Here is a 15,869-nt window from a genome sequence, read left to right as displayed (position 1 = left end):
AATTCTCCTTCATGTTATACTGTAAAAGTAACAAGATTATTAAATCGGTCAAAGAATACACAAGATTGTAAGGTTTTTGTGTATAAAACTCCTTTTTAAAAAAGAGCAGTTAAAATGAACGACAACTTGCAAGTTAACTTCCCTATTGAAAGAGCAAAAAAACCCCAACAAAACCAAACCCTTCCGAGATACAAAGATTTTAAAACAACATAGTAATCTTTTCTATATCCTCTCAGAAACAGTTCTTGTTCCCACCTGTAAAAATCTGCTTCCTGTAAGACTCCCTGGACAGCAACCCCTCAAGCAGTCTGCTCCCTCTACAATGGCTGGGCATGAGAATTGAGCCGCAACATTTTTCTTTCAGATGAAGGCACTGAGTAGTGCCGATGAACTGTGGTAATACACATCCACCAGCCACATACTAGAAGTTGCTATTAAAATGGCAGGAAAAAAAAAAAAAATCTCTGTATATTCTTGCCAATTCCTTCAAATTAAAAGATACAGACTTGATATTATACTCAGTTCTGTATAACTAGCCAAAATATTTATCGATGTCCTGTAATGATACCTAACATTAGAACCTATGTGCTTAAAAAAAAAAAAAAGTACAGGAAGTACTAGTCAAAGAGCTCTCAGTGTCCCCTGCTATCTAGGTTTGTGGAGTCTGCTGCAACAGGTTTGTCAACAGAAGTGATCAGATCAGGTAGAAGTTCTTATATCAAAACCACAGCTCCAAATTTGAACAGAGTTGCCTCTGCTGAATCAAGTTCAAGTGTACCCCAGAAAATGTAAAGAGCAACAAATGGGCATTTGAGACTTTCTAGGAGAAGGTTAAAATTGTAGGTCTTTCCAAAACAAGTGTCCAAGGAAAACTGTAATACCATTGACGAGGATAGGGTTGCCTCTGGGATTTAAAACCGTGAGTAGGCTGTTCTTTGCTGTTGCTGCTGTGATGGCGGCTGTCCTTGCTGTTGCTGAAGACGAACCTGCTGGGAGTACGGATCCTCAAGGGATTTAACAAAAATAGTTGTTTTAGGCCCAGTTTTCCAGACAATACCATTTGAATCTATCACAGAGGACTCTACTGTGATGTTGTGGGTGCCAAGGATCACAAAGTTTAACAGAAACTGAGTGCTGAAGTAGTCGTTGTGTGGTTCCACCCTCTGCTCCATTTCATTGGTCATGTTGTCAATAGGAATCTGAGAACACACGGAAGGTTAAAATGCCATTTTATATATACCTGTTAAAAGCTTTCTGCTCTCTGTTCAAGGAGAGAAGAGAAAAATCTTTGTCCTCAATTTTCTCAACTCAATGCACGTGCATGTTAGAGCCAGTCTGACATGCTTTTTCATCAACGAATGAGTTATTTTTACAGCTATTCACAGAAGCAAGGTAGCTGACAAGTTTTGCTCCCTGAGGTTTTAGTTTTCCGCAGAGTAACAGGAGTCAGACAAACATTACACACTTCCTAGTCCTGTTCTTTTAGAAGCAACTTTTTTCCTTTCCTCCCTCAAAAAAACCCAACCCAAACAAAACAAAAACCAAACCAACCCCCAAACCCACCAAAACAGGCCTTTCACTAAATGTCACGTTAGCAGAACATGAACTTCAGACATGCATTCCTTGATAAATATGTTGACTTCAACTTCATACGTGTCTCCTCAGGCGCTCTGTCATTTGGACAGCCTGTCTTCCCATAAACAACAATACCACCACCTTGATAATGAGGACAAACAAGTTCTAGAGACTATGTGGTCGAGAATAATCTACTCCTGCCTTTTTCTCCCCACCCCGTGGAGTTTTATATGATATATACCCAGGCTGAATTTTCCTATCTCAAGCACATTCCTAATGACTTGGTTCTGAACATCACAAAGCCTCTTTTGTCTGGAAGAAAAGCTGTTACTAAAAAGGTATCAGCATTCAGCAGACTTCCAAATCCCACGTCCCTGCCACACACTATGCCTGGCTCTGGCCGGTGTTTGAACATCAGCTGCCAAGAGGGAGAGGATTACAGAACCACCCATTCATTTCAACCTGAACATTCTGCTAACCAGAGCCAAACAAAAGAGCAGGAAAACACAGCAAGAAAGTTTCAGACTCCTCCTGGCTCTATTCTATCCATACCTTATAGTCTTGTCCAGATTTGCTCTGCAGCACTGAAGAGACGTTTAGGCAGACGGATTGGATCTTCCGGAAAAGGCCTGGTTTAGAGCCATGCTGAACCACTCCTTCCACCTTCAGGGCCAACTGCTGATTGTTCTGTACTGCAATAGGTTCTGCTGGGTTCCTTGGAGATGGGGATAGAGCAAGCTGGAACACAAGAAAACAGACCAAAAAGTAGTTTTTGTGTCTCCAGCAAAGCAAACACAATTCAAGAATGAAACAGAACACCTTCTTACTTACCTTAATACTTGTAGACTGCAGCTTTTGAAAAAAGTACCTTTGAAATGAAAGGGGAACCTTCAACAACGCAATGACAGCATTGCACAGACAAGCTGTATGCTGGAAGAAACAAAGCCAAAAACAGTTGAGAAAAAAAGTCATTCATAGCATAGGAAAAAGACATACACTTGAGGCACTGAAACTGCAGTCATTTCCAACAGAAGTCCAGAAATATAGTGATACAATCATAGGATAACAGTCACTATGATGACAGTGACTACATTCAGCCTCCCTGTTTATATTCTCCCCTTTATAAAGAAGGTATTCAGCTCTGGAAAGAGCAAGGAAAAATTAAAATCCAAATCATTTTAGTCCTAAGTGTTAGCATCACCAAAACCCTCACACAGAGACTTTGAAATAAACAGTTCCCCTCCGAGCAAAAAAGCCTGGCACCTACCACAATTTAATGTGATGCAATAACTACATTTTAAGCCTCCTGTCTAATCTTCCTTTCCCCACTGCACTGTACCATCCTCCGGGCTCAGATGAGCAAAGGCAGCACTACTGCAGTCACAGAGCTGCATTGAAATGGAGCCAGCAACAAGTAAATTTACTGTCTTTACCTTTGCTACACTTTACACAACTCATTCTCTTATCTCCGGAATCAGCAAGGACTTGAATTTAGAAACAGATGCCAGCCATGATAAATTAACTACCTTGTACCCATCAACATACATTTCACTTTCATGATGTCCTCTAACAGAAAAAGAGAAAACCATACTATCCCTGTAAAGGAGCATGTTATCAGCTCACTGTTTGCATTCAGCACACTTTACATTGTGTTCTCTGATGACCTGCACTGATAAGAGAAACACTATATTCACAAAACACAGCGTTAACTGCCAACAGCTCAGTGACCAAAGCTGGGGTAGTGCCGGACCCTCCGGCACCGTGCGTGGCCGGGGAAAAATTCCTTCATGACAGTGGCATGAACAAAGAGAATGCACTTCAGTTTCTGAATGCAAGCGTGGCAAGAGATCCGACAGAGACTTGACACTACTTTTAGTTACCTTATCAGCATCTGCTATATTCTTAGTATTAGAATTTTTAAAACATTTCTTTTAACCAGACCAGTAAGGTTGTAGATGTCTTAGCAAAACCTTTCTTGAAGTAGTGAGTCTCTGTAGAGACAATTTCTGTGGGTAAGAAGTCACCTTTATCAATCGAGTGTGTTCTTCAGGTTCTTTACCACTACAGACATAGGGAGCTGCTGGATTTTTGGAACCTCTGCTTACAGAATATACGTTTAAAACTGTTACTTGCCAAGTAAGACACAGGAGCATACTTCCTGTTGAGGGATTCCACTTCTTCCAGTACATGATTAAATACAGACATCATTCTCCTTTCATATTCACTCTCAACTTGTGCTGTTCCATTCGAGCTATATTCCTGGAAACTGAAAGATAAAAGTTTTCGTCATGAAGAACATACTTTCTGCATCATGATTTGGAAGGCTCACTCCCAAACAGGACCAACAAGACTATCCTCGGTTACACCTTGAAATCCATTAAGAAATAACTATGTCTTTCAAATGGTTTACTCTGCCTCTATTATTTTTCCACTTAAGACTTGCCCCTTACATTTAAACCCTTTAACTACAGCTTATACACCACACTGTCCCCATCCTCTCCCACTTGTAGCAGTTACAGGTCTAACAGACTCTGTATGCTGAATTCCCCCAGCTTTTATTTAAACCTGTGGTGCTTATAATACTTTTAAAAGTCTCACAACTCAAGGAAGATCAAGACTGCCAAAGTTAAGACTAAATCTGTAAATTTACAAACTTGTGCTTTGAATACAATTCCATCTCCTAGACAACTAAGGTTTTGAAGGTCACAGCTTCATACTTTTTACGAGTATGATTAATTCATCTTTTAAGCACTGCTTAATTCATTATAAGTAGGACAGTCTTTTAGGATGTTCACTTTCATTTCCAGTTATAAAAATCACGCATTTAAAAAGAGGTTTATCCACATAATCTTCCATGTAATCTCAGCCTGGGAGTTTTAAAGAGTGATTCAATTCCCAGGTACTTTAAAGTGATTTTCTAGTGGGTGTAAGTTCACGTTTAAAGAGCCAGAGGTGATGGACTTACATGAGAAGTTTAAACAAATTTAGTGCATATATTTTCAGGACTCTGAAGGAAACTAATGAGCACTTACAAGTGCGAACAGTAGATCTGGGAGGGAACACAGACCAACACAAGTTGACATAGGTGGCGAGCAAAAAGATTAAAAATTGTTTTTTATTTTAATGCAAGTCTATGCTTAAGACAAGTCCAGTATAGTGCTCTCAAGAGCAAAATCAGTATAAAATGCAGAACCCAAAACACAGGCCCTAATCTGCCAGGTATAGCACAGCAGCAAGAGGTCCTAGAATTTGCCCAGAGTAGAATTAGAAGGGTCGACTGAGAAACTTCCTGAACATTCTTTGAATTCCTAGGCTTAAACCCCCAAGGACTTAGAAATGAAGAGCAAAGGAGTAGAAAGTTAACTATCAAACCTACCTTGCAGATTCTGGATCCAAAATCAGAGCTTCTATCGCATGCGAAATCAACAGGCAGCTCTGCTGCTGGCTGATATTAACACTAAGGAGTTGAAAGACTTACAAAATTGGCACTTAAACCAAGAAATGCAGTATATTTACTGACATTTCTTCTTATTTCTCTAAAGCTTTTGTTAAGTAATCCCACAGTCATTAATCCTTTAGCAAACATAGAACAGGAACTATGGAAATCCCAAGTTTCAAGCTGTTGCAATTTCTGTGTTATAACTTGTTCATACAGTAATTCCAAACGACACTACGGCAATGTTTTTTTCCAAATAGGTTTTAATCAACTAGTACCTAATTTTTATGTTACTAACTGCTTCAAAATGACTTTGTGCCAGTGTTCATAGAAATGAGGATTGTTAAGCTTCATGCTGTCCATACGAGAAGGAAAGCGGACAAATTCTAATATTTTCAAAGGATACAGTTCCACATTCCTGAGAGTTGCTGAGTCTGCATCAAAAGATGACTGATACAGATCTCCATACCGGGTGGCCAGGTTTCGAAATTCCTCCATTGAGTGTTTCATCTAGAGAGAACACATTCAAGGTTACTAGTTAAAAAAACAAATCAAAGCAAAACAAAGCAACCCCCACACATCCAGAAAACCACTGTAACATGCAACACTGAGGGAGTAAGACAACATGCTCTGGTAAATGAAGTTGTCCTTTCTTCACACAGATGAAAGTCAATGTGACAGATTATTACCCATGTGCTAAACGGATATTTTCCCTGTAATGCACCAATAACATATGCTCCTTGGGTTAAAAATAAAGCAACGTGAAAAATCACCAACCACCTCCCCCATCCCCTACTGTTGCTCTGTCTTTCAAAGACTACACTGATTTCTTTTTCCAGACTACATGCATTGTAGAGCAGACTGTCCGGGTGTTTTGTATGGATCCAAGTGAGTTGCTACCACTCACCAAAAGGAGTAGCAGTACAATCCTAAAGTGTATATTCTTCCTTAGTGTCATCACAGTATTGGGGGTGTTTCAGAACAAGGTGTGAAAGGCCTTGCTGCAATTTTGAGTGTACCGTGTGGCTAATCACACACCTATCCTCAGAAGCTGGGCGCATGACAGAGAAAATGTATGTACATGCTCAACTTCAAAATATGGCCTGCTACAGGCAAACATTTTTATAGCTACAGCTGAAACTCCACTATTTAGCAAAACACTACCACTTTTCATGTCTTTCATCAGATATGTTGGCTGAGAAGCAATATTCACACCAGTCCTAAACATAACTTCACAAGTGCAGAACAAGAACACCTGCCTGGTTAGAGATGCGTCCACACCTCTGGAGATCATTTCCTGATGTCATAGCAATCGTTGTGGCAATAGCTGGTGGTGGACTTGTTTTTAGGCTGTTGCAGGTACAAATAAGTTGAGAAAAAGCTTGCAGAAGGTCAATCCTGAGTTTCACAAATCCACACTGGAAGCTCAGAGGATTAAGTGGTGTGCTAGCAGCCTGAAACACAGTAATAGGAATGTTGGCAACCTAGGTCAAAAGCAAACTTCACAAAATAACTTTCCAATGTCATTGAACTGTCTCACCAGACAAACGAACCCTTCAGTTCAATCTTAAAAGCTGCTTTTTTTAAAAACTACATTTAACAGATTTGCTCAATTTAAATAATACTGAATATAAACAACACAGAAGTTAGGTAATTACTAAGCTGTATTTCAAGCTTATCACCCTTGTAAAAATGTGACTTAAACTGTTACAGTGCTATTAGGGCTATTTCCTCTTTTTCCAAGGCCAAGCTATTAGGCTTCAAATGCCATTAGTCTGGACAGTCCTTAACATAAGAAAGAGAGCACGTGATTCTCTGCATCAGCCAGAAGAGAAAGAATTGGCTAAAGTGACCTGCAGCAAGAAGGGGTAACAATTTTGGGGTTTGTTTGGAGTTTTGTTTTTTTTTTTTGGAACTGTTAAATGGACAGGAACATTACAAAAGACACTGAACCTTGCATTTGAGGAAGGCAGACACACACAGTTCAGTGACGAGTATGGACAGTAAACAATAGACCTTCAGGAGGGCAGACATTTGATAGTAGTGAAGCCAAAAATCTACTACTTATTTTTCTTATACTATTGGATTTTGGGAAGAGTACACGTCTGGTTCTGAAGGGAAAGAAAAGCCATCTGCAAAACAAAGCACTGGACATTCTCTTAGTCAGAGAGTGGAAGTATGTTAAACTAATGCATGCCTTCTCCAGAGCTGCTTATTCCTCAACAGAAAAGGTCACTTCTGGAAGCAAGAAGTTATAAATCATCCCAAAACCTTACTAAGAACTATTTCTTTGCCAGGAGGAAAGTGGCAAACTAGTTTCTCATAAAACATCATGTCAACTGAGAACTGGTCCACTACTGAATAAAGTGAGGAAGCATGGGCCAGCTGCAACCACTTTAAACCACTGAGCTAGATTTCAACCAAAGAAATAACGGTATTTCATCACTGGAGCCCTCTTATCTACTACATGGCTTTCCTTTCTCCAAGGGCATAAAAAAAAAATCCCTTTTGAATGGAAATTGTTCAGTTTATTCTGCAAGGGTGGTTTCAGAAAACCCTCTCTGAAACAGCTCTCACTGCACTGTAATTGCTCTACAGAGACTACATGCTTTTATAGAGAGTAAAGCACCAGTACTTATATCAGAAAATCCAGGCATTTTAGTAGCACAAATTGGACTCGATTCTTGTAAATGGAAATACAAGCTGGTCTCATTAATACTGCAATTTACCTTATCTGCTACCCACATAGCCATGGGCAATAAACGAGTTACAATTCTTTTTTGGAAATGACAGACTTCTTCAGCTCAGCCAAGTTCTTCAAACACCACTGCTTGTTATTAATGTATTTGGAGTTAGTGCTGCTTGATCAATGGTTAGATTAGTGCTTTGTTCAAGTTCTGTATCTTCTCTAGACTATCACAGTGAAAAATAAGCACAGTGCTTCCAATGAGATGCACATTCTGTGCCAGAAAAAGCAGATCATGTTCAAAACCTTTGCTAACTATACAAGCAAGTGCACAGCAGGACAGATGAGGACAATGACCCGTACGCTCTAAGACAAGCCCCTGCCCTCCCTGCCTCTCCTTCTCATCCCTAAAGTAACAGGACTCTTTCCTCAAGTGGACTAACTCACATGAAAGAACATTCTGCATACAGCAACGCCAACAGACAGTTGCAGGCAGATCAAGAAGGAATTGAGAAATTTTCTAGCAAGATGCTGATTATTTCATCATTGCTAAACCAGGCTGAATGAACATCTGCAACAGATTTACTGGCACAGCGTCTTCCAGGTACTAAGAGGGCAGCTACACAAGGTTCATCATACGCACTAATGGTCTGCAGCACCAACAGTGCTGAGTCACACTCTACACAGAAACAGCAGCAACAGTAAAGCCAGAGGGAAGAGACAGAAGTCAGCAGTAAGACTATCATGTGCACTTCATGGCACTTTGCTCCCCTTCGAGGTGCTGAGTTCTGTAGATGCAAGTAGTGAGTGGCTCCTCCACAGCTGATACACTCAAGTGTGATTAGGAATTTGTCCAGAGTGATGCAACAAGTCAGCAACAGCCAGCAATAAAACCCAGCTTCCTCTTCCCTAGTTCTTCAAACCCCACGCTTGCTCCTCTGGAACACGGCAACCCCCAGGGAAGGTATCACACCCAGAAAAGCAGTATGTGCAACATGCAGGAAGAGAAGTCAGCTGAGGAGAGGACAGCAATCCTTCAACAGAAAAAACCCCCCAACAACTCTAGGGAAAGGTTAATTAAATTACTGAATCACAGAATGACTATTTAAGCAAGTTATTTTCCTGCCTGTATTAAATATTAATAACTAATTAGATGAGGTCCCCTCCCCTAATGTCTTCTAGATATTAAAGAAATCTTGAAATGTGAATTAAAACCCTTATTGAATGTTTTTTAATATTTTAATGTTAAATTAAAAGCCAACAAGTTAAAGACATACTTCAGGAATGATGAAGCCTTCTCTCAGAGGGCAAAGATGTAAAATTAAAATTTACATCCTTCTTGCTTATTCAGGGACAGTTTACTAATAAACAGTAACATCTGAACTTTATTAAATACTAATATCTGAAATGTGATGACATTGACAGTTCCAGTAACTGGAAAAAAGGCAGCTTCATTCAAAAGACATACAGAAAACCGTACGTAAATATTTCTTCATGGAAACTAAAACATGAAGTATTGTGTGAAGCTGGATTATCATTTGTTAAGAAGCAACTTCACAGTAAGAACTGAAGTTCCATTTCATTAACGTTTTTTGTTTACTTTCACAGACAGCTTCTTGCTATCTTCACCACTTCAGAGAAGCAGAAAGTATTTGCATACAAGCAGGTACCATCTGAGTCCTGCTGATTTGACAAGATTGAATTGTCCACCCTGCTCTTACTAAACCAGTGTTGCCTTGTTGTAATTCCATAGGTTCACGCTGTCAAATACACGACAACATGTACTCAGCAGGAGTGAGAAATACAATTAAATCCTCCTCTGTATCTTGAGAAGATAGCAGCCAATTTAGACAAATTCCTGGGCTTGACTATTACAATAGCATTTATTCAGCCAAGACAAAGAGAGGAAAATTTTAAGTACTGTAACTTAAAAGAGATTTGTCACTTACCACATAATTTGATCAAGGCAGGAAGTGAGAGGTGGGGAAGAAGAAAAGCAGAAAGAGAAATCTAGCTAATTAACTGAGCCACACTACAGGGTCTCCTCTCTGAAGAGGCAGCATGTTATGCCGGGCTCTGCCCTGCAGTCCTCTCAAGAAGAGAGTCTGGCAGATGGTGGCTATCTTTAAAAACTTTTCAGAGGTTTAAGAACAGAAATCAAGAGCTGCAGCAGCAGACACAACCATCACTAGAGCAGATCTGTGCTAACCGTCAGTGATGCTATTCCTTTGTGATAGGATTTTAAAGCTTCAGCAATGCAAGAAAGTGCTGAGCTGTAGTTGTCCTCCTGCAAACCTGTCAGGCACTGTTCTGCATGGGAGAACTCCTTCAAGCTGTTCAGCCAGAAGTAGAAGTGTTCTGATGCCACCTGAGTCAGCAGGCTTTGATAGAGCTCTCTGGCCATGTCATGGTTGCCCTGTAATGACAAGAACATTTCTAAGAGGGGACATGAAAGAAGGCTGGGGGTTTCTATAAAACAAATAGAGGTGAGAGAACAGTCACATCTCCAAAACTACTCTTACTTTAAAAATAGAAACAGTGGAACTTCTTACAATCATTTATCCTGACAATCCTACAAGATGAGAAACAATTATCAAAATTTACTTTTATCCCAGCATCTCATACAAGGGTTTCCACATAATTCAAACCCCAGCTGTGACTTTACTGAAGAGAAAAGGGAAACACTATCTTCTTGCTTTCTTCATATTGAAGAACTTTCTTCAATATGCCTACTTTCTTCATATTGAAGAAAGAGAAGCACACCTTGGGACGGCCTATATCACCTTCTAAAGCTAGACAATGCGGATTAGACGTGTAACTCAAGAAAGTATCAGGTCACTACTTAATTCCTTCTCAAATACTTCAAAAACACAAGTGAAAAACCATCCTGGTGAGATGGCTTAAATAGCGTCTATCTGAAAGAGCATTCCAGGGAATTAAGAAGGAAAACGATTTAATGATTTTTTTTTTTTGCCCCCCTACTCCCAAGTCCCACCATTTTCCCTACTTTTTTTCCAGTTCAAAGAACTCACCAGCATCCTTCCAAGCCCACCAAACTGTTTTCCTCCAGGTATTTCCACTCACCATTCTGGAAGCCTGCCTGGCTATCCTGTAGGCTGTCCATCCATTGGAGGCATTCTCAAGCTGCTGTTTGATAACAGTTTTGATTTCTGAAGATAAAGCTTTCTGACTGGACACAAATATCACTGTGGCAAGAGAAACCTAATGAAGAGCGGAGAGGTGAGGAAGAAGGTTGTATTTCTGAACTAAACAAAACAAGAAAAGCAGGACAGCCATTTCTGTTTCCTGAACTACCAGAAATTATCTGCTTAATTTTGGACTCAAAACTACATAGAGGATTACATACACATTTTAACTGAGGAACTTTCTCAGTCATCTATCTTTCAAGTAGTTACGGACACCCAAGTGTTTCTTGTAGATGAAAAGTCACTTTCACTTCAAGAATTTTTACTGTGTCTTCTAACAGAGATATTACAAATGCTCCAAATGAATTAACAGGAAGCTTCTAATTCAAATTCATTTCCAAATAGATGTGATAAAAGCATTTTTATCTCTTACCATATATTAAAAGCAGCAGAGTACCATACATAAATTGAGCTAACTGCCATTTTGGTTTTCTGTAACCATTATTTTACAGATAGCCGCACAATTGCCATAGTTCAGTTTGTCTAAGCAGTGCCATCTGCTGGGAAATCTAACGGAATACACTGCGTAGTTCAGCTCCACCCATGAGGTGTTTTGACACTGAACACTGACTTAACTCTAGTTACAGGTTAAAACAAAACTGAAAATCATGGTTATAGACCAGCACATCAACTTGGGCAGAAGAAACGGCTCAGCTCCCTTTTTAAATGAAATCACCCACAGTAGTTTATATGGACTTTGCTCACCACGGGCTGTTCGCCAGAAAGAGGTCTTACCAGGAGTTCCTGTTTTTTATCTGTGGCAGATTGTCCAATTAACTTGTAGAGGTCCATGAGGTCTCCTAGCATCCCATCTGCCAAGACAGGCAGCTGCATGGCAATAGCTGCTAAACAGTGGCACATGAGAATCCGAGCAGCATCCTGGGCGCTGTGCAACTGGGTCAGCAGGGATTCAACTACCGACTGGCTCAGGTGAGGACGGCACTTGACCAGCTTCACCATACAAGTTAACGTGATCTGCAGTTCACATAATCAACAGGTACAATAAACACAATGTCTTAAAAATAAAGAGAACACAAGCACATTTACCTGCTAGTATGATTGCAGAAATAAAACAGATCTGCTATTTTGAGAACCACGTACTGTACAAAAGCTGAGGTTTTTCTAAAGCCTCTGTCCCTGACCTCACAGGACAAAAATTTATCACAAATTCATCTTTTTTCTTATACCATCAGCCTTTGCAGGTAAATAACTATATAAAATTACTGGTAGCAGCTTATGAAGTAGGAAAATAAAAGTAATAGTTTATAATCATGTACACTGCTTCAAAAAAAAGCTCCAAAAAGCAGGTTCTCTCCTACGTTCTTTGTCCTCCAGAGACATCTCCATCCCACGTTCAAGTTCATGTATTGCTACAGATGTTCCTCTGAGAAGAATGCATTTTTTTCCCCCCTGTACTAAACAGCTTACCCTACAGCTAAAAGGAGTTGTTCTATAGTTGTGCTCGGTTTGTCTACTGCTTTGAACTCTGCTTACGGGCAAAACACACAAAAATCTTCACTTCCCTCCAGCACGTTATGCTTCCACCACAGGATGTGCTGCACACCAGCCTTTCTGTTACACAAGTTATCACATAATTAGAAGACTACAGTAATGTCACCTTTAAGGTTGCCTGAGCTCCCGGACTGTCATCTTGACTACAAAGGACAAGAAGAGCTTCTAAGCCAAAAACTGCATCTTGCTCCAAGGGTAGAAGATCTAAGAAAAGAGAAACAAAGTTAGACCCCTGCTATGTTTTCTGACCATAATTGGTGTAACGCTCGCACTGGTGTTGCAGTCATGACAGTATCTTCCCAATACTTCTACCTTATCTTTGATTAGAAACAATTCTGCCGTCCCAGATGACTATTCAGCAGTCACACCTACTGTGACATTTGCAGAGCATCCATAAGTCTCTGGACTTCAAAATGCCCTGTTACTCTTTTGCAACAGACTTTGTGCAAAGGGTTTTCAAAGGTGGACAAACAATTCACGACTCTCACAGCAAAGGTAAGACAAGCATTTATTTAGCACAAGTTCTACTGTGCCCAGTAATTATCTCTAAATTAGACAAAGCTGGAATCTTCCCAACCATTCATAAAATCATACAGAATACTTTCTACTAGATTCTCCCTAACAAGCATGCAGGATCAGGCAGATTTACAGACAAATTCACAGTCAAAACCAGTTAATATGTGTTAAGTGCACAAGCCTGACCGTACACAGACACATTTCTTTGTCCTTGCTTTCACTTACCTTTTTCCTGACAAGAGGCTGATATATTGGTCAGAATTCTCACACCATGAGCTGCAATGCCCCGGTTATTATGGTAACAGCACTCCTGAGCCAGTTTTACTAAATCTAATGATCTCACAGTTGTAGCTGCTGTTCCTATATAAAGACAAGACAAACAGGACATAAAACAGTACAGCTCATAATTAGACCACAGATCTTCTCAAGAGCAGTTCTGCAAAAAAAAAAAAAAATTGTACTGACTTAGAATGATTTTTTTTTCATTTTTTAAAGGAGAGGATGAAAACGTCTTTTTCTCTCTCTCTCTCCACACGCAAACAGAGGCTCTTCCTCCATTCCTGAACACTACACAAGTTAGAGACGCATAGAAAAGAATATTTAGGTCTAAAGGCTGATGTGTCAGGGACTCAGAGAAATATTACATCTGATTAAAAAAAGCTGGTGAGCGTATTAAGACATGACAGCCTAACTGAAGACAATGTACTATTTTTCTCCATTTCTGCAGCCCATATAGTTGGTCTTATAACACTCATTAGGACAGTCTGGTTTTCAAGAAAAAAAGAGAAAACAGTATGATCACCTTTTAAGAACAAGATACTTTGAATCACTTCAAAATGTCCACTCTCTTTCTCCAGAATATATGAGGCAGAAAAGTTCACCTGCTGCTGAAGCAGGTTGTTCCCGTAAGGCTGGCATAGCTTCGTTGTGCCAAGGTAACATGCCAGCCCACTCTCACACCATTAAGTCTCCACACTCCTCAAAACCTATGCAAATCCATGGTTTTGAAGCACCTTAAGCAGAATGCACGCTGGCCATCTGAGCAGCATTGCATGTCTTTATTTTATGAACAAAAATTGAAGACTCAAGGGTAATAAAAAAAAACCCAAAACCTTTCATATAGCATATTACCCACAAAATCCAGAACAAAATCTTAGACCATGACTATTCATGGGTACACAATAATCCATTTTAACTATGTACAATGAACAGTCCGACTCTGTTAGTGTTCCAAACTTCAAAAATAGTTTACGATTATGCTACAGAGTGTTTAGATGAACCTGATTACCTGATAGGTAATTAACCCATTAGAAATGTCAAAGATTCAAATCTAGTTTTCTTACCTGGAGCGCTGCTGAAGTACTGTTTAATAGCAATGGTCCCCGATAACGTGGAGAGAACAGAGAGCATGCCCAGTTTCAAGCTGTCATAAGGAGTGTGAAGAGCAGATTCACAGAGTGCCTAAGGATTAGCAGGAGAAAAGATGTAGAGGGAAGGAAGTTCCATGAGCTATGTCTATATTAAACATGAAACGTCTATGAAAAGTTTTGAGAATCAAGATTTTTTTCACTGAAAATACTATACTGAAATCAAAAGTGATTTAGTCATTCACTGGTTTTGGAGGATTTTTTGGTCAACATGAGAAAAAATGAGACACAAATGGAAGATGTAACTATATTGTGCCTGAGAGAGTGCCAAAGCTGGATGCTAACATTTAGTAATTGAATAAAGAAAAACACCACCACAGAATAAATAAACACCCCAAATAGCATTCTTATCAGGCACACATATTGTACGGTGTAAAGGTTAAACGCTAAACAAATTTGTAATTTCTACCAGTATAGTATTTTGCTAATCCACCAAACAGTACAGCAACAAGAGGAAGAAGTTACAATGATTCAAGTTGAAAATGAGTGTTGATGTTCCCCAGTGTTGATGATCTACTCTAGATCACCACTCACAGAGCACACTTGAAACAGGAACTTTGAAGAATGCCAGCAGCACAGACAAATTATCAGGAGAGACCACAGACTGCTTGTTACCTTTGCCATCAGTAGAACGACCGCCCTAAGCATCTACAGCAATAGCTTTTAAACCTGAGGTCTAGAAACTAGTGAAGCCCCCGCAATTCAAAGACCAAAGCTCCTATCTGACCTACGCAGACTCAAACTGAAGAAGTTAACACTGCTGGAACTCTTGGTAAAAAGGCACAAGAAGCAGATTTTGCTGTGAGAAAAGGAGGGTCTGCTTCAGTCCCTATCGTATAAACATTACCAAATCATTTAAATCTATGGAAAAGAGTTGCCCAACTCAAAATGTCAACTTTTTTTTTTTTTTTTACAGAAGTCAGAAAAACTCTTGTTACTTCTGTGTGCCATTCAGCATGTTCTAACTCAATTACCGGTTTAGTTTAGACATCAATAGAACCTTTTCCTATGTATTTATTTCAACAACCAGGACACCTACTTTAAGACCTAAATCCTACAAGACATTTTAATATAAATCCTTTAAGACAGTTTATCCTACATAAGGATAGAAGCCATGTTATCGCTGTCTCTCACTGGTATTGAGGTAACTACCAATTAGGCATAACGGTAGAAAGTAGCATTCTGACTGCAAAGAATCCATAAATCATTAGCGCAACTCCTTAAAAGAAATAAATTGCCAGTATTAATCTAAGAAAAAAGCAGTTCACTAAAACAGAAACTTCTGCACACTCCAAATCATCTTAGCTATGAATCAGAAACAAAGCAAAACATGCTTTATTTCTCACATGAATCTAAACAAAAATCTGCATAGTTCTTCCTGCCAGATGCTTTATGTTCCAACAGAACCAGAAACAATTAAGAGACCCAGAAAAGTACACCTATAATCCTGGGCCATTAAGTTCTTGAAGTATTTACCATTAATCTAATCTGAAGTAATTTTCTGTAGTCAT

At 39.5% G+C, this 15,869-nt stretch overlaps 1 protein-coding gene across 1 annotated transcript in view; it reads right to left on the bottom strand.

Annotated features, from left to right (window-relative positions):
* Nucleotides 1–911: 911 nt before the first annotated feature.
* Nucleotides 912–15,869, bottom strand: part of INTS7 (integrator complex subunit 7) — a 21,914-nt gene continuing 6,956 nt past the window's right edge. The window contains exons 7-19 of the mRNA XM_010143436.1: nt 14,275–14,392; nt 13,157–13,291; nt 12,522–12,619; nt 11,639–11,878; nt 10,782–10,919; nt 9,907–10,113; nt 6,271–6,465; nt 5,418–5,521; nt 4,952–5,020; nt 3,709–3,841; nt 2,407–2,505; nt 2,128–2,313; nt 912–1,199 (exon numbers count right to left, since the gene is read on the bottom strand). Of these exons, the coding sequence (XP_010141738.1) occupies nt 912–1,199; nt 2,128–2,313; nt 2,407–2,505; nt 3,709–3,841; nt 4,952–5,020; nt 5,418–5,521; nt 6,271–6,465; nt 9,907–10,113; nt 10,782–10,919; nt 11,639–11,878; nt 12,522–12,619; nt 13,157–13,291; nt 14,275–14,392 (2,010 nt within the window). The remainder of the gene's footprint in view (nt 1,200–2,127; nt 2,314–2,406; nt 2,506–3,708; nt 3,842–4,951; nt 5,021–5,417; nt 5,522–6,270; nt 6,466–9,906; nt 10,114–10,781; nt 10,920–11,638; nt 11,879–12,521; nt 12,620–13,156; nt 13,292–14,274; nt 14,393–15,869) is intronic.

The sequence above is a fragment of the Buceros rhinoceros genome, unplaced genomic scaffold, assembly GCF_000710305.1.
Source record: "Buceros rhinoceros silvestris isolate BGI_N320 unplaced genomic scaffold, ASM71030v1 scaffold31929, whole genome shotgun sequence".
NCBI classification, from domain to species: domain Eukaryota; kingdom Metazoa; phylum Chordata; class Aves; order Bucerotiformes; family Bucerotidae; genus Buceros; species Buceros rhinoceros.
The sequence above is the reverse complement of the archived record's forward strand: the minus strand, read 5'-3'. Positions and strand labels throughout refer to the sequence as shown.